General features: G+C 35.7%; 2 protein-coding genes across 4 annotated transcripts; one reads left to right on the top strand and one right to left on the bottom strand.

Moving 5' to 3' along the window:
• Nucleotides 1-844: 844 nt before the first annotated feature.
• On the top strand, nt 845-11699 carry LOC132271667 (polypyrimidine tract-binding protein homolog 2-like). 3 transcript variants are annotated; one of them, XM_059773106.1, is made up of 11 exons: nt 845-1038; nt 2163-2368; nt 2466-2675; nt 6853-6915; nt 7011-7084; nt 7727-7819; nt 8090-8147; nt 8645-8749; nt 8858-8939; nt 9965-10077; nt 11036-11699. In XM_059773106.1, exons 2-11 carry the CDS (start codon nt 2183-2185, stop codon nt 11375-11377), a joined length of 1326 nt encoding a protein of 441 aa, XP_059629089.1. In that variant the 5' UTR covers nt 845-1038; nt 2163-2182; the 3' UTR covers nt 11378-11699. The 3 variants fall into 3 exon arrangements, with proteins under 3 accessions (XP_059629089.1, XP_059629090.1, XP_059629091.1); XM_059773107.1 differs by lacking the exons at nt 845-1038; nt 2163-2368 and adding an exon at nt 2817-2877 and having other exon boundaries at nt 2466-2528; nt 2599-2675; XM_059773108.1 differs by lacking the exons at nt 845-1038; nt 2163-2368 and adding an exon at nt 2820-2877 and having other exon boundaries at nt 2502-2675.
• Nucleotides 11700-13542: 1843 nt separating this feature from the next.
• On the bottom strand, nt 13543-17726 carry LOC132271668 (abscisic acid receptor PYL8-like). Its single transcript, XM_059773109.1, has 3 exons — nt 17324-17726; nt 16087-16302; nt 13543-14224 (listed from the first exon to the last, which is right to left on the bottom strand). Exons 1-3 carry the CDS (start codon nt 17462-17464, stop codon nt 14006-14008), a joined length of 576 nt encoding a protein of 191 aa, XP_059629092.1. The 5' UTR covers nt 17465-17726; the 3' UTR covers nt 13543-14005.
• Between the last annotated feature and the right edge of the window lie 819 nt (nt 17727-18545).

Genomic DNA, 18545 nt, shown 5'->3' with positions numbered 1-18545 from the left:
TCTAGGAAGACGTTGCTTGACCTGCTCCAAAAAATCAGCAATCCAATTCCAACCTCTTCAAGAAGATCAAGAGAAAATAAGAACCATTTACAAATTTTCGGTATAAATAGATAAAAATCATAAAAAATGGATATATGAAAAATAAAGAAAAAATTAAGAACCAGTTGCAATTTTTTTTTTTTTTTTTTTTTTTTTTTTTTTTGTTGTATAAATAGATAGAAATCATAAAAAATTGAGAAAAAATTAGATAGAAAATTACTTCTTGTATCCAGAGGAGGCCATGTCAAAGCAATCAATTTTATGACTATTTTCATTTGTGTGGACTTTTAATTTTTTTTATCTTCAAATTTTTACACGTGCATATTCCTTCTTCAAACTTTAACCTGTGTACAAATATAATACGCCATTCCTAAATCCATGTGAATTCTAATTAAATTTGAATGAACACCAGTTACTAGTTAAACATGTTGTCTCAATCTCTTATAAATTGTTGGAGTAAAAGATAAGGTCGCGGCCAGTACAAGGTAGTATCGGAAGATTCTTTCCAGATACATAAGAATTGAGATTGAATAGAGACATGAAGAGAGAGACTATGCATGTGTGTATATATATGTGTGTATATATTTATGTAGAGTATTGTTATGTTATGACTTTAAAGGGTGGTTTTGATATTTTGCCTTTTGTCTTATTATTACTTTTTTTAAAAATGATAAAGTAAGGTTAATTTAGTAATTTTACTGCCAAAATTATGATTTGTCCTTATTTGCACAAATTAAAAAAAAAAGTAGGGGGTATTTCGAATAATAAGGCCATAAGGGGTCATTGCACATTAAATATATTATGATGTGCTAAAATACGCCTGTCGCGTCGGATCTATCCCTCTGCGCTAACCTCCACGAGGTGCTTATAGCACACCTCTCCGGCGCCAATTTTTTTTCCCATCTAACCTCGCGAAAGATATGTCTCAGCTTTTCTTCTTTCTGTGAATCCTAAATTTGAAGAATACAACGATTTGCTGATTTCAATTTCGTCACTCAGGTATCGTATTCAATTCTTTGATTCATTTCTTTTTTATTTGCCCTAATTTTTTTGTTTCGGCTTTGAATCGAAACTTAATGTTATGTTTAACGTGTTGAACCGCCTCTCTTGCTCTGAACTGCAATGGTTGACGAAAAGATCGGTTACTGCGTCTTTAACAATTGAATTTAAATGGTTGGCTGTTATACTTTCAATACATGGAGTATGTGTTAATAATAGATATATGTGTGTATATATATATTATCATTTGTTTCTTGAAGTTGAAATTCTCTGTGAGAAGCGAGTCTTTTTTTAAATTAGGTTCCATAAAAATATAGTATCATTTGGTCAATGAAATTGTAGTGAACAATGGTAATGAGATTCGATTTCCTTAACCATCTTTATGTGATATGTGCTGTTGGCAGAGTGTTGTTAAAGTCAGCAAATTGAGATTGTATGGTGACAAAGAATAGTTTATGAAATGTATTTTTGAGCGTGACTGTATGAACCTAGAGAGCGAAATGGCGAAATAGGATTCATTAGCGAACCCCAATATATTGTACAAGGCTTACCTTACTTGACTTGAGTGTTATCTTAACTATGGAAGCAAAGGAGGTGAAGAAATGATTCAAATGGATAGTGAAATACCTTATTACTTTTATCGTGGAATGATAAAGTATTTAGTATCGTTTTGGTCAATCAAATTGTATTCAACTGATGGTAATGAGATTCGATTTCGGCAACTACCTTTATATGATGCGTGTGTTGGCAGAGTCTTGTTAAACTCAGCCAATTAAAGTTGTAATGTGACAAAGGAAGTTTATGTAATGTATTTTGAGCGTCTCACTATGGACCTGGAGAGCAAAATGGCGAAATAGGATTAATTGGCCCCAATTAGTTGGGCAAGGCTTAGTTTGCTTGGCTTTAGTGTTATCTTAACTATGGAAGCAAAGGAGGTGAAGAAACAATTCAAATGGATAGTGAAATGCCTCACTACTTTTATCATGGAATAAAACATCATTTTAGTATTAAATGCTAAAGATTACACCATAAGTTTCTGGGTTTAGTATGGTGTACTTTATTATGGTATGGGATTGTACTACTTGATTCAAATGGCTTCTTATGTATTTTTTGTTATCTCACAGGCCAGGTTGCGAAGTGTGGAATGGCATCTGTGTCCACTCAGCCCCAGTTCCGCTACACCCAACCCCCTTCTAAGGTACTCCATTTGAGAAACCTGCCATGGGAGTGCATAGAGGAGGAATTGATCGAACTGGGAAAGCCATTCGGTAAAGTTGTCAACACAAAGTGTAATGTTGGAGCGAACCGAAATCAAGCTTTTATTGAATTTGTGAGTTTATTAATTCTTTTTATCTGAGATTGTTCCATTCTTTTGATCACCTCCCTGATTGATATTCATATGTCATTATATCTTGATATTCTTATAGGCAGAATTAAATCAAGCTATTGCAATGATATCATATTATGCTTCATCCTCGGACCCAGCTCAGGTACGAGGGAAAACCGTCTACTTACAATATTCCAACAGGCAAGAAATAGTAAACAGCAAAACTACTGCAGATGTAGCTGGAAATGTATTGCTGGTAACAATTGAGGGTACTGATGCTCGCCTTGTTAGCATTGATGTCTTACATCTGGTGAGTAATCACATGCCTTCTTCATGTTCACAAGAGGTAAACTTGTTACTAGAAGGATGTTGCCCACAGTCACTGTGGTTAGGTTGTAGAGTAGGTAATGCTTTGTAAAGATTTTTTTTGACATTAATGTGGATGGATCAGCAGGCCTATGTCAAGGAAATATCTTCAATGGCAGCTTTTTGCATCGGGAGAAAGAACGCATGTGTGTTTGTCTCCTTTCTCCTTTGCTTAATGCTGGCTCTATCTTCCCTTCTTCCTCCTCATCTTCCTATCCTTCCAATCTTAGAGTTTCAGATGCTTTCATTTCTTCTCTGTTGTGGATCTGTTCCTTTTCATTTCTGCTGCTGTATTCTGGAATGTTATGTTTGCAGCATAATTATTCATAATGCATTTATAATATTGCATATAATTGTTTCATCATTTTGCCTAATAACTGATCCAATCGCTGTAATCATATTGTAATTTGGTCTTTTGGTTCTAGTTAGTTATAACATCAGTTTTGTGAAGCAGAACTGTGCTCATCTCGTTATTGAATAGGAGAGGGATGGGGTTGCTTAGGAAACCGATAAACCCATTCTGCCAACTTCTCAGTGATTCCAATCTCACTCTTTCTAGTAGCCACACAGGTGCTTTATGGTATTTATTTGAAAAATCTAGAGTATGGCATTTTAATTGACATGGAATTTTAAGTTCTCTCTTCTAGTATATAGCAAGAAAAATGATGAAGCCTGACTTAGTTTATGATTTCTTTGCAAAGTTGGTGGTTTTGCCTCTGTTTGGATTTTCTTTTGTAATCTAGTTCCATTTCTGTTGTTTTCTCATTGCAAACCCATAGATCTCGGCAAGTTCCATAGGCAGCAGATCGACTTTAAGTTTGGGGAATACCTCCTTACTCTTGATGTCATGTCGTAGATTAGGACTGGTAACACTATCTTTATCACATGCATCAAATATTGTTGTATAATTAGTTCACAATGTCACATGGCTATACTTTTGTTGGGCAGTAGCAATGTGGAAGTGTTAAGATTGTTCTTGGAGGAGCTTTAAACTTCAAGAAGAAAGTCATGTTGGATTTATAAAATTAATTCATTAAATTTTTGGCAGTTTGAAACTTGGAATTGGAGCTGTATTTTCTATTTCTGCAAGTGTTATAATATGATAAATAATATTATTTTGAATATTATGGTATATCATTACTGATTTACATTTGAATGCCAACAAGATCCTCTTGCTGTAATTTTATTTACAATTTCCCTCTAGATACCAGGAGCAACTGATATCAAATTCTGCAATAATAAAGTACAAGTGCAATTAAATTATTTTTTTGTTACTCTTGTTGAGTTATGCTCTCTCTTCTTGCCATGAGAATTACAGAATATTTTGTTATACTTTACCCTTACCTAATGTTTAATTTAATGAAATTAAATCGTATATTATTAGTACTATTTATTTATTTTTTAATTTTTTTTTCTGCAGGCAAATCAAATATTGGAATAGAACCAAAAACTTACATTTACTAGGGTGTTTAACATATAGCAGTTACTTCATTACCTTCATTGACGGTTTTCTTGATTTTAAGAAATGATTACTTATGAAAAAATATATATATGATTGTGGTAACAGCTCAAATTCTACTATGTTGTCTTTTCAAATAGTTTCTAGCAAATGGTATTTGTGTATGTTGATTTTGTAAATTTTACGTCTTTTTAGCAAAGGAAGAAACGTCCTTAATCATTGTTTATCTCACTATTATGGATTCAAAAGATTGCCCTGCCATTGGTCAGACTTATGGGTCTTGATAAGGAACTGCCGCAGCATTTTAGGTGCTAGCTTTGGGCAGAAATCCCGGCCTTGGGTTTTGAAATTGCCTCAACTTAATTGGGTTATTTTGAACTTCTACCAGTCAAGTCACTCGAAAACAAGGGCGGATCCAGGAATTGTCAATGGGGTGGGCTAATAATTCTTTGGGTGGGCTAATTCTAGTAATACCTTTTTCTTTTTCTTTTTTTTTTTTTTTGGGGGGGGGGGGGGGGGGGTCGCGGGGTTGGGCTAAAATTGCCTATAATTTTTTTTTTCTTTACGGGGTGGCCTCAAGCCCACCCCTAAATCCGCCCTTGCTCGAAAATGTCTTCTGATTAGGGGGGAAGTTATTGTTGGAATGTTTCATGCCTGTCACTCTCAGTGTTGTTTGGGAAAAGTTTGGATGCCACGTTCATTGGGGGGGGGGGGGGGGGGGGGGGGGGGCGGCGCTTTGAGATTGAGGGAAGTCTTGGATGGGGTCATTTCCGATTTTGAAAACGCTTTTGTTGGAGGCCATCAGATTTTAGACTCAGTCCTTATTGGTGCTGAGAGTACGGACTCCAGGTGATTGGGGTGGTCCCGATTCTTGGGTGTGGGTTCCTTCTTCCCAGGGTTGTTTTGACGTTTGGTCTTTTTATAAGCGCCTTACGGATGCTCTAGGGGATCCCTTCTCGTGGAAGGCTATTTGGCATTCTAAGGCCCCCCTCAAGGTGGCTTTCTTTGTTTGGACTTCTGTGCTGGGAAAGATCTTAACCCATGATAATTTAAAGCGGATGAGACAGGTGGTGGTCAACTGTTGCTGCATGTGCAAGAGAGATACGGTTGATCACCTTCTTTTGTATTGCCCAGTGGCTCCTAATTGTTGGGTTTGTTGTTGGGCTTGTTTGGGATTCAGTGGGTTATGCCCAGGAGGCTTGGAGAGGTTGTATGGTGGGGGCCCAAGTTTGTGATTTCTGGAGGGTAGCGCCTTTGTGCATCTGGTGGTGTTTATGGCTTGAAATAAATAGGAGATCCTTTGACGGAAAGGAGACTCCTATTGGTGCGCTTAAGTTCTCCATCATTAGTACTCTTTTTTGTTGGGTTATAGGGAGAAATTGTAAATCCATGAAGGAGTTGGTTGATATTTTGACTCTTTGAGAGTTTGGAGGCCCTATTTGGCCTTGTGTAGCTTTTGAAGGATGCATTCCCCTTTTGGTCGCCTTTTTTATTACCATCTTACTTATCAAAAATAATAATAATAATAATAGTCTTCCTCAAGAAAGGGGCAAAAGATTTGAGGTCAAGGAGGAGAAACGATTCTTTCTGAATCTATAGGTAATTGACCAAAAGAAGGATTTGAAACTTGGCCCGCCACTTTGGCAAACGTCCTGCTCGATCTTACTCGTACGGTTCTTGCTTTCAGTCCATTTCTCTGTTCCGTAAGTGATGGGTGATTACTTCAGTTATGGAGTTTGTGGTTTGCAGAATCATAACAGGTAAAGTGAAGGAGACATACCCAGTTATCTGGTGAGATGGAAGCAGGCTCATTTGTTTGATCTGTTGGCAGTACCAATGCAGCTTCCTTGTTCTTACTTTTATCCTATTTGTCTATTGGATAAGACTGGCCTTTGTTGTATTGGTGTCGTTGGGTTGAGAGAAGACGATAGTCTGCGAATGTAATTTGACTGTTGGTTGTTGGAGTTTGGAGTTGCCTTCCACAATGAGAAGCTGACATTTGTTGAAAGAAAAATGATTGTTATGTAAATAGGAATGGAAGTGTGAGAGAACGCGTATATCTAGTGATAGCAGATAACAGGAGGAGAAGAAATTTCTAGATTGTTAATCTTACTGATTTAGATCAGGAACTTTTACTCTTGGTGCATGCAATCTGGAGTGCCAAAATGTAAAAAGGTCAATTTCAAGTTTTGGTCTCACCTATGTGGGGGCTGGGAGGGTAAGACAATAGGCCTAACTTTTGAATTATCGGCATAAAATGCCAATATGTCAGTTTTAGTAATCTTTTATTCCCAGGGCTACTCTTAGTTAGTGGAAAACTGTTAAATTAGAATGTATTACTTTCGCTAAGTGCAAAAGTTTTCAATTTTATTCTTGGTGGTTTCTTTTATTTATTATTTATTATTTATTTATCGCATGTGTTCTACATTTTATTAATATTATTATTATTCCTCATAAGTGGCATGCTGATTGTTATGTGAATTTGTCATATTGATGGCAAACTTTATTACTACTATCTGGTTGTTTTAAAATTGGAAATTTGGGGTTTGCTTTATTCCCAGCTTCTGCCATAATTCTCTAAAAGGAACAGGGACGAAAATCGCATGCTAAATTTGTAGGATATTTTTTTTTAGTATTTCTGAAAGGTATTCCTATTTTGCAGGTGTTTTCAGCATTTGGGTTTGTGCATAAGATTACAACCTTTGAGAAGACAGCTGGATTCCAGGTATGTGTGTGTGTGTGTGTTCTATTTGACTTCTTTAATTGGCTCATTCCAGTCCTTACAACACTAGTGAAGTTCATATATGATGATCATTTCAGGCTTTGGTGCAATTTTCTGATTCAGAAACTGCCTCTTCTGCTAAAGATTCTCTTGATGGTAGAAGCATTCCCAGGTGATCATACATTAGGGATTTACTTAAGGGGTACATGCATACTTCTTACCTCATTATATCTCTCCTTCCTTGTTCAATTATTTCAAAATTTCTTCAGTATGTACCAATATCCTTTGATCTCTCAACTCTTGTGACATTTACAAAGGATTACAAGTAAAGGGAGTATTCAGTTACCTCCATTACCACTATCCCTCTTGTTCGAGACAGTTATGAATGGGTTACTTAGGGAGGGTAGTTACAAACTAGGAAAGTGGAAAGGGAACTGACCAAGGCTGATCGAAATAGACCAAAATGTGCCCTTGTTTAAGCAGACTGTATGAATAAAGTAAAGAGTAGTCTGTTGAGGTGCCCTGTTGACTGCTCAACATTCTTACACTTGACAAAGCTTTAAATCCTAACTATTTTTATGCTCTTCTTTGCATGATCTCTTTTATGTCAAGAAAAGAAAAGGCAACTTATTCAATAGTTATGATACGTCAACTGGGTAACTTATTATGTAGAAAATGTGCTAGGTTGGACCATCAAAGCACATGTGTGTGCTCCATATTAAAAGCTTTGTAGTTCATACACCATTTTATGTATTATTTCCCTTTAATATGCCTCTGATGTTCAATTGACTTTCTGATTTTTGGTATTTGTCAGTTATTTAATTCCAGATCTGGGACCATGTACTCTTAAGATTACGTATTCTGCACACACAGATTTGAGTGTGAAATTCCAGAGTCACCGTAGCAGGTATATTTTATTCCCAATTCTTTTGGTATTTGAGCATCTATGATTTTGTGTGAAGTTTTTTTTTTTTATTTTGGTTTTATTTTCCTTCAGTATGCCATTAGTTTTTGCATATTTATATGTGCTTAACTTGTTTATTTAATGATGATTCTACGATTTTGTGTATGTAATTTGACTTTTTGCTGGATGGGATCCTTTTTGCTTCATCTGTTATGGCTCAGATCTTTCATGATCTTTTACTTAGATGTTTAATTATACTTCCTATTGATTCAGGGACTACACTAATCCTCACCTTCCTGTCGCTCCTTCAGCTATAGATGCAAGTGGTCAGGTAAACAGTGGTAACTGAAAGTATTATGGTGTAAACTGGTCAGAAGTCCGAGGTGGTTATAATAATGAAGCATCTACCATGTCCTGTCAATTGCATGCGGGCTGTCAATTAAATTGGTGGACATATTGGTTTACAGAGTTTATCATTATTCTGTTAACAGTTGTGGACTTATCTTGTGCCAAGTATGACCGATTTAGTGTGCATGCTTTTGAGAATGAATGAAGAAACATCACAAGTTATCAGATATATTTGACTGATAAATACAATGATGCATCAACTATATTTTCCTTTAAGAACATTACTAACCTTTTCTTTTCTTTTTTTACCCCCAAAAAAGTTGTCACTCTAATACCTTTGAATGCTTGTCAGACACGACAACATACAATTGGTCTATACATATTTAGACCAGCAGATGAACATGGTTTCTGCATTATTTGAACTTTTAGATAGTTCCGTATTTTGTTATCTTGACGTAATATCATTTCTCATCACTGCAGTTCAGCTTGGGTTTGGATGGGAAAAAACTAGATCCTGAGAGTAATGTTTTACTCGCTTCCATTGAGAACATGCAATATGCCGTCACTTTGGATGTTTTGCACACGGTATCTGCCATTTTTTGTATGTAGATTTTTAATATTATCTGTTAACAATGCTTTTCTCATTTTTTTGATTATTATCTATTTTCTTTTCTTTCACGGATTTGTGCTCAGGTCTTCTCTGCTTTTGGTCCAGTCCTAAAGATTGCCATGTTTGATAAGAATGGAGGAGTTCAGGCTTTGATTCAGTATCCTGGTAAGGTTAAAATTGACTCATACTATGTGTTATTTTGTTTGAAAACCAGTTCTTATTGATTAAAATCCCCCGGCTAGCCGAGGCAGTGGCTCTATCAATTGCCTAAATGTCAATTTAGGCGGCTGTGCAGTCTCATAAATTAAGTCATGCGTGCTATGTATTATATTGTTGTCTCTAAACTAAATACTAGTTGTAAGTTGTCAATTTGGTCGTCTTCTTTTTTTCCCCGCTTTTTTGGATGCTGAGAATTCTTCTTTTCTTCATATGCTTTTTTTTTTAATAAGAGAATTCTTACAAAGTTCTAATTTCATTATTCTAATTTTTTGTTGATTAAGCCCTGCCAATTTAGGGAATTCACAATAATAATGTTTAATGGGAAAATACAACGTTTTTCTTTGTATGGTCACAAGTATCAATATGTTTGTTGTATTAATTGTTTTGCATTGCGTTATTTTAGAAAATAGTGGCATGACCTTTTACAAAAATCTATTTACTTTTCTCGTCCTATCAATGGAGCTATCTTTTTAAATCTTTGATTCTTTTTTGTTTTTCTTTTTTCATCAAAATGGACTGAGGAGGAGGAAAAAAAGGCAAAACAATTGACTAGGACTTTTTGTATGCCTAACTGTGATCTAAGTGTTTTGGAAGTCAATTCAATTTTGTTTTATTGTTGATGCCTGGAGTTTCTTTAGTCCTGGAAATATAAGCTATGATGGGTTCTTCACGAATTGGTCTCCTTAAGAATGGGTGGTGTTAAACCGTCAAGAACAAAGTTACTCAATTAACATAATAGTCACCCATATAGCAACTTTAAAGACCCACCTAGAGGTGGTTCAGAAAGCAGGCCATTTACATTAGTAAGTGACAAATGAACTTCAATTTTCATCTATTTTAAAGTTTTGACTAGAACTCTCAAATCCAATGGATATCAAACCCTTTGGATCATTAAGTCTTGGATGAAACAATGCTTTGAGTTGATTGTTATGTTGTCAAATCGAGGTACTGATGGTGCAATGGACTTGTAGATGTTCAGACTGCTGTTGTTGCCAAGGAATCCCTGGAAGGACACTGCATATACGATGGAGGGTTTTGTAAGCTTCACATCTCATATTCACGCCATACTGATCTCAGTATAAAGGTAATATAACGTGACCCTTGGTTAATAATTTCATTTATATAGTCATTTATTCGAGTGCCAAGTTGAAGAGTGGATTAACTGCCATTGTTTATTGCTCATCCCTTGGAAATCTGCATCAAATGGATTGGGCAGATTTGGTCTCTACTTATAAAATTTGCCCGCATCAAGGATTTACTCTTGTTACTATTTTCCTCTACTAAAGTACTACAATATTATCATCCAATCTGGGTTACTTGTCAAAAATAATTATCATCCAATCTAGGTCTTTTTCATGAATTTCAAGGAATTACATCAGGCTCCACTTTGAATTGAAATTTTGTTATCTGTTCTCCACTACTTTAGCTTGCTTCCTTCATGTTCATCTCTTTTTATATATATTTGGTTGACAACATGATTTTCCCAACTCAAGTGTGTTTCTGTTACCTAAGGTCTTTTACAGAACTTCAATCATCTTGACCAATTATTGTCCCATTTCATTTATTGCTGCTGCTCTCCATCACTTCCCTTAAAAAATATATATATGAGAAATTTCTTAAACCAACGGGCCATTGGCCTAGCGGTATCAGGCACTTTACTTCCCATGGGGAGGTCAGGGGATGCATGTGTGTGTGAGTACCAACTAAAAAATAAATAAATAAATTTCTTAAGCTGCTATAATGGAGAGAGTAATTCAAGCAAATGGTATTGTGAAACATCTTTCTTGTGATTGGAGCACTGTGAACCTGACACACTTAAATTATATTACTATCCAAATGAAAGGACATGGCTTTCAATTTTAGTTGATTCATTTGTTTGCTTTTGCGTGAAAGTGATTTCCGATGTCGGCTATACCTGTGCATTTTCATGGTGCATTAGTTCTGTAGCAATATCGGTATGATAACAACATGGTTTTAAATAGCATCAAAACAACAAATTTGAGGCATCCTAATTTTATTGAAGCTTTGATGTACTGTTTCAGGCTAACAACGATCGCAGCAGAGATTATACAATCCCAAATGCTCCTATGTCGAACTCCCAACCATCAATTCTAGGACAGCAACCGCATCAAATGATAGGACCCAGTGCTCATCAATACCACGGAGCCCAGTTTGCTCCAGCTCCCGAAGTGCTTGCAGGTCCTCATGCCTCAGCAGGATGGGGTCCCCTTGGCCCAGCAGTACCTCAGTCCATGCCCATGCAGTTGCATAATCACCATTATATGTCACCTGCAACCATGCCTCCTGGAATGGTCCCTGGGATGATGCAATTGAATAGCCAGAATGGCCCCCCACATGCATCGATGCCCCCTTATCGGCCCTGATATCTTCTCTTGGAATTTGTCTCCAGTATCAGTTCTTTTTTCGGTGACATGCAATCCGGAAGGTGGATGTCCTCCAACCGAATTGCCTGCTGGTGTCGGGCATTTTCAAAGTTCAAATTGCTCCTTTTTTAAAAAAAGGGAGAAATTGAAAGTGAGATTTTCAGTGGAGGCGGCTTCAAAACTATCTCAAGGCGTACTACAACGCTTAGAACTATGAACATCATGGTAATGTATATTATCTTGATACTTCCTGTTGTGATTCTTGGGCTAAACACTGACCCTGCTTAGATGATTGTAAATTTTATGTTCTTTTCGCGTTTCACCTGTTCTGAGTTATCCATGCTAGCTGTTCAATGACAAACGGCCAAATTGTTGTTCAGCATCCCATATCATAAGTAATAAACTATAATAAAGATTTTCAATATGAAAGATAAATCATAATGGTGGGGTGGAGACATTCTTTATGTCACGAACTGAATGGACAGCAGATGGTAGGTTTAGAGCATTCGACATGGATTCTTATCTTTGTATATTGTTGCTGTTATTGTTTACTCTTACAGTTACGTGCTTATGATGGATTCTTTATCTAGAAATTTAGTTCAAACTTTGTACTAAAATTCCTCCAATTCCAAATTGTTTTATGCCAAGTTTGGAAGTACTAAATCGGTGCTTTAGATTTGAGATTGGAAGAAATTGAGTTCAAGCTTTGTACTAAAATTTCTTCGGGCACTGATTCGATCGATGTTATCAAACATAGCATTAGGGATTGGATTGAGTTCAAAGATTCAAAATTGCTGCCTTTTTGGAGCATTCCTGAATTTAGTATGACCCATCGTGTTCAGTTGCGTACGCAAATGGCGGGAGCCTGTTTGAAGTAAAAATAAAAAAAAATAAAAAATAAAAAAATCATATATTAATTGCTAAAATTTTGAAGTTGCAAAGCGTGACAAGAAGTCATTAGACATCAACATCAAAATGACTTCCTCAACCAAAGGGTCTCGTGTTTCAATGGTGTTAAAGTGGATGAAGAGAGTTCGAGTCTCAAAGTGAACGGTGAGAGTTTGAGTTTCCAAAGAATAAAGTAGGGGTGTGAGTTTCCGAATGGCAAATATATATATATATATGTGTGTGTGTGTGTGTGTGTGTGTGGCTTCCTCAATGATTCCTTGTGTTAATGACTGAGTGCCCCATCACCAAGTTGCACACACAAAGTGGGTGGTTAATACACCACAGCTACATATGCCATATGAATAACATGGCAATACGCATTGCCTCCAAACGCCCTACAATTAAAAACCACCTCCAGGAACCTGAACATGGCATTGAAAAAAAAAAATTTGATCGGTGCAACGAGTATTACACCACTCAATTCTTTACTCATTTTTCTTCTGATAAAAGTCGAAATTTGTTTGTTAATCCACATGAACATTTTGTAAGGAAAGATCTAAAAAGATGAAAGCTTTCATTTGTTGCCATATAGTTCTGCACATAACCTTATTTTATCTTACTCGTGTACTGTCATGAAGACGTGCACCAAAAATAGAAAAAGATACCTAGCAAAGACTCCAATGATGCTTTAAACAATAATGTACGAGTAGTTGGCAATAGTGCAAAGGAAAGGAGGAACCAGATCTTGGTTATGAGTAAATGCAGTCAATAAAAAATAAAATTGAATGATGTCCATATGGTACTGCCTTTTGATAACAAAGCACAAAAGTTGTTATTAAGGGGTGGGACAGGATAAGGATGGGCCATAGGATCAAATCTTTCTCAGCCAAAAACAAATAAAAGAAGGAAGAAACAAAAGAGAAAAATAATATACAAGCCGACTCTCCGATTCTCACAAGCCGATGGTGCACCATTCGCTAGTGAGAGAGTCCGCACAAGCACAAGCACAAGCACAAGCACAAGCCAAACCAAAATCGGCTTGTATAGCACGGTTCAACAGAAGAATAAACATTTACTACTCCGTATTACAGAAGGAAAACCACTAACAAGGAGATAACTGAGGGTTACAAACTGTGAAAGGAATTGCAAACATGACTCGAGCAAAAGATTTCCAACACACACCGATAAAACCTCCCAACGCCAGAAAGAATTCTCCTTCCCTTCTAACCATTTTGGGAGTGTAACCTTTAATCAAACTATCCTTCCAATGCATGATAGATAATAATAATAGATGAAGACTGTTATGATACTGATAATAGTTATTAGGGGCCTCCCCTAAACATCTTTAACTCCAACTAGAAGCTACACTACAACGCGAAAAACAGATGTACGAAAACCCAGCCTTTTGAGCACATATACATACAACTACAAAACATTTAAGAATTATTACAGCTAAAACCCTGGAATATCACACACAGACGGAGAGGAACTTGGTCATTGGTTTTAACTTTCATTCGTGGTGGGGCTTAGAAACCTTTATAAAAGCTGTGGTTCTTTAACTACTTAAGACAGGAAGTTCAGCAACATAGAAAACAAAAAGAAAGCAAGCACCACTGTGTTAGGATGACGGAAGAATAGCTACTACCAGTCTGTCCCCAGAGCCTTCGTGATCCGAATGCCTCAGAAGAAGCTTCATCCATGGTAATCATAGCATTCATCACATCGGTCCATCCCCCACTCTTATATCCTATCAATGGGCTCAGTCCGCCCCTGCACTGCCAGCCGCTCTGAAACATCAGCAAGAGACTTGAGATTGCATTTGATCAAGGCTTGGACAAAGTAGCAGGTCTCATCTTTGGTGTTCCCATCAGGCACATCCACCACAAATGATTCAATCACCAAAGTCCCAGGTCTTCCTTCAATACTCTCTGGATGGAGGGAAATGGTCGAAGAATAGTTCTGAAAAAAATAATATTAGTAATTCTAATAAAAAAAGTTAAACTGACTAAACAATAACAGTTCGCAGAAGCACTGATATCAGTAATAAGAAAGCCAACTCAGTCTAACTTATCAACTTTACTCCTGCAATGGAAAAATAAAAGGCTTCAAGGTTTAGTTGTTTGAGCAAGTTGTGCCTGTAAACATTGGATGTTAATATTTAGATCCAGCTAATGCACCAAAAAGAACTAACCCTATGGGGATGTAATCACATACTAATTGTCATTGAAGACCAATTTAATCCGCATAGAAAGTGACTCTCTATCACTAGTACACTTTTTTTTTTCCAAGTGTCTGTTTCCCTAGTACACAAGGCATATGCAGCGTTGAGCATATGGCTTCAGAACCATGATATGATAGTAATCCTTTTCAGTTTTCACTGCTCATGGTAAGAATTAAAATCCTAACTCCACTTCCTGTAATATGCTGCCTCACAGTGCCACAACTTTGGCCCATGAAAGTGAGCCTGAAGCTAGTATCATCATGCAACCCTAACTTTTTCATGTAAAAGATTTTTTCTAATCACTGCATTCTTCCAACCCCCGTCATAGAAACAAAGTTTTCTCACAAACTCGTTTATTTTCCTTCTCCTAACAACTAGCTGACTGTTGTAAGTTGCATTGATCAATTGAAGAGGCTAAAATTTAGCCTACATATATGACAAAGTGATAAGAATTAATTAAACATGATTTACACTACATGTGGCAAACACAGTAATTATCATGTTTGGAGGAAAGATTTCGTATTTCTTAGCTGGAAAGATAAGTTGCTATGGAAGAGGGATTAAGGGAAAAAATGGGTGATAGGGCCATGGAAACACTTGTTTCTTCCATATTTTGGACCTTAGCTCCATTCGACAATATGCTACCCAAACTTTTCTGGTTCACCCCCAACATTTTCCACTTGTCTGACTGTCATTGAGCAGTTCTTAGATATCATTCAGACCTCCCTGAAAGTAATTTTAATGTGGCCGATAAGTTTCAATAATACCATTGTGAATCATACAGGCGTACGGAGTCAGGTGGTTTATTGGTCCTCTGTCGGAACTTGCGGGTTCGGGGGTAATTGTGCCTATTAAGGCAACTAAAAGAATTATTGAAATGTGTCCGAATGGAGTAAAAAAATCAGTTGATGAATGAACAAAACACTTCCACCAAATGGGATATTAAATAAGGAACAGTGGGAGCCCCTACTTGCATAAAGTTCATAAATTAGCAGGATTTTACATGGGTAAAATCAAATATGGTCCAAATTCAACAGCACAATTAATCATTTGTAAGCAGAACAATGACAATGGATTTTCTTCATGGGATTGAAGATTTGTAGGTCATTACCGATACTATGAACAAATCCCAGGGGCAATCAATTTCATATAAAATTATATACTCATTTCCTTCATTCATATAAATGTGAAAGATCATGTTTCCAAGAAACCTAATTTGCAAGAGATTACCAGCAGCATCACTGTGACTGTAACTCTAAAAACATGTCAAAATGTTTTTTTGGTTAAGCAAGATACACAAATACAACAAAACATGTCAAAACCTACACATACTGTTTCACAGTTATAACATTACTAGAGTCAAATATTCAAAAATCAAATTTTATGTAAACCAAATCATGTGCATCTTAATCACATTTTCTGGATAGCATAATTTAGCATTCATTAAGGAAAAAGCTGCAGAGAGTCTAGATGTAAAATGAGTTGCACTTCTCTTTTAATATCACTCAGTTAGTTGTTTGTGAGTAAAATGAAAATGCACACATCCATAATAGTGTTTAAGGAAATAAAATCAGAGTTCGCAAATAATAGCATTTCATACCCTGAGTCTATGATCCCCACCCACAATTTTGATACTGAGGATATGTTCATCATCATCAAGAAGCTCCAATCTTTCAGTGCTGGTAGTGGCAGGCAGCCCCGACTTAACATCAACTTCTCTAAGAGTCCCAATCTCAAGATTTCCCTGGACAACGCACCTGCTGACAAATGGCTTGTACTTCTGTGGTTGATCGAACCTTCTCACTAAAGACCAAACCTAATGAACAGAAACAATGCAAACAATTAGCAGACAAAGGATGCTAAAATTAATTATTTTTTGTATAAATTCTGTAATTTTCATAGAAGAGTTTGTTTTATATCAATCCACGTGCATACATCCATTATCAAGAAGCTCACAAGCACAACAGCATGAATTACTAATAAGATAATAGCTTAACATTATTAGTTGAATATAAAACATTTTTCTGTGTAAAGGAAAATTCTTTAGTCTTTACATTTACTCCCTCCGTCCCAATTTAAGTGTCATCATTGAAAAATGTAACTCACAATGACGACACTTAAACTGAGCCGGAGGGAGTATTTCATTTCCAAATAAGGAAGACTTCAAAACCAAGGTAAGCAGAATCATCCAAATTCGTATTGGAACTCAATAGAGTACCTACCCAAAAACCCACTGTACAATCCCATTGAAATAAATAACAAAGAAAATAAATGAAATAAACTTATCAAGTTAAACAACTCTAATATGCAGTAAGCAGATCCAAACAATGATAAATGCTGAATCCATTTTCAAATTTCTGCCCTATTTTGCTATTCAGAGGTTGGGAACCCCTAAGAAAAAATCATATCAGCATAAGGCACAACATTTCAATTTCTCTGTACTTTTTCTCACAGACCAAACGGAGGTTTTACATCGAAATTCATATGATCATTCAGTCAACACATCGAAAATAACAATCAGATTCAGCTAACATCATCAGGAACAAAATAAAATAAAATAAGCTTCGGATTGAAACCAAGACAAATAAAGTCAAACACCTAAAATTCACAACCGAATCAGTGAAATCGCTCAAAAACCACAAATCTATACAACAATCTTCCATAACATCACCATACAGATTCAAATCTCAGCACAAAAGCCACGCATCAATCAATCGATCTAGAGAGAGAAACAAACACACATGCGCATATATATATATATATATATACATATATATATATATATATATATAGAGAGAGAGAGAGAGAGAGAGAGAGAGAGTAAATAGAGATTATACAAGGGGAACAGGAGCTTTGATGTGCTTGACGAGAACCGAACTGCATTGATTCTCGGCAGGCTCGTGGCTGTGATGCCTCCGTATGTAGTCCGACTCCATACTGCTGAATCCATTACCATTCATGGTGATATTAGCGACCATCGACAAGGCGACTTTCTCACTCTACAACTCTGAGAAAAAAGACTTCGTCGCCGGAACACCTGACCGGAGAAACCTCCGATGACCGGCGAGAAACAGTTGGCGATGAACACGATAGTTTCGTCGCTTCTTGGGCACGCGAGTCGATTCAGTAGCCTCCAAAACCCACCGCCATAGCTGATGGCTTTCATTACCAGAAACAACCTCTCAACCAGCTATCATCTCATTGCCAGAAATATAATAATATTACCGATACATATAATATTAATTATATATATTATTATTATATATATGTGGAGTGTATATAATATACCTGCCTTTATACATTGTATCTGGTATGATCTATCTTGCAAGTTGCAAGTTTGGCTGACAACTAGAAAACACCAATATTTCTCCTAAGCTGCCCTGAAAATTAGTAATAGAAAGTGAAATAAAAATAAATAGAGTGAATGAAATGAAAATTATTTTTTATTATATATTTAGTTAATATAAAAAATTAAAAAAAAATTATTATTTCATAATTTAAATGATTTGACTTATCACCTAAAAAAAAAAAAAAGTTAAACTTGCTTATTTGTTATTGTCAATCAATATGGCAATCAATAATGATAATAAACACCTAAAAGAGAGATTCTATTCTTTTTAAAAAAATTGGTGGACTCTGTCGTCAATTGATTTTTGTAACATTATTTTACCATAAAAGAAAGGCATTGTTATAAGTTCATAAAATTTAATCAAGAAATAAAAAAATAAAAAAATCTTTGTTTTTTTAAAGAAAAATTTATGGAAAAGTTTGGTAGTTAAAAGTAATTTTTCCTCAAAATTTTAAGTTAAAAAACTAGAAAATACCAATACTTCTCCCCTTGGTTAGTTGAAAATTAATATATTAATAATAGATAGTGAAATTAAAAATAAATAAATAAATTGAATGAAAATAAATTTAATTTTTTTATTATACATATTTAGTTAGTATAAAAAAAATAAAAAAATTATTAAAAAATTTATCATTTTATAATTTAAATAGCGGGAAATTTATCTCAAAAAAAAAAAAAAAAAAAAAAAAAAAAAAAAAACCTTGTTAATG

Source organism: Cornus florida, unplaced genomic scaffold (genome assembly GCF_030987335.1).
Source record: "Cornus florida cultivar Cherokee Brave unplaced genomic scaffold, ASM3098733v1 CherokeeBrave_3.0.0_Hap2_Chr08, whole genome shotgun sequence".
Taxonomy (NCBI): Eukaryota; Viridiplantae; Streptophyta; class Magnoliopsida; order Cornales; family Cornaceae; genus Cornus; species Cornus florida.
The sequence above is the reverse complement of the archived record's forward strand: the minus strand, read 5'-3'. Positions and strand labels throughout refer to the sequence as shown.

Excerpts from the sequence above, each read along its gene's own strand:
- LOC132271668 (XM_059773109.1), bottom strand. The coding sequence starts at position 17,464 with ATGGTCGCTAATATCACCATGAATGGTAATGGATTCAGCAGTATGGAG. Across the intron at positions 16,303-17,323 it reads TCAAAGCTCCTGTTCCCCTT|GTTTGGTCTTTAGTGAGAAG; the intron begins GTATAATCTCTA and ends TCTGTTCATTAG. Across the intron at positions 14,225-16,086 it reads GTGGGGATCATAGACTCAGG|AACTATTCTTCGACCATTTC; the intron begins GTATGAAATGCT and ends TATTTTTTTCAG.
- LOC132271667 (XM_059773106.1), top strand. The coding sequence starts at position 2,183 with ATGGCATCTGTGTCCACTCAGCCCCAGTTCCGCTACACCCAACCCCCT. Across the intron at positions 2,676-6,852 it reads GCATTGATGTCTTACATCTG|GTGTTTTCAGCATTTGGGTT; the intron begins GTGAGTAATCAC and ends CCTATTTTGCAG. Across the intron at positions 8,750-8,857 it reads CTTTGGATGTTTTGCACACG|GTCTTCTCTGCTTTTGGTCC; the intron begins GTATCTGCCATT and ends ATTTGTGCTCAG.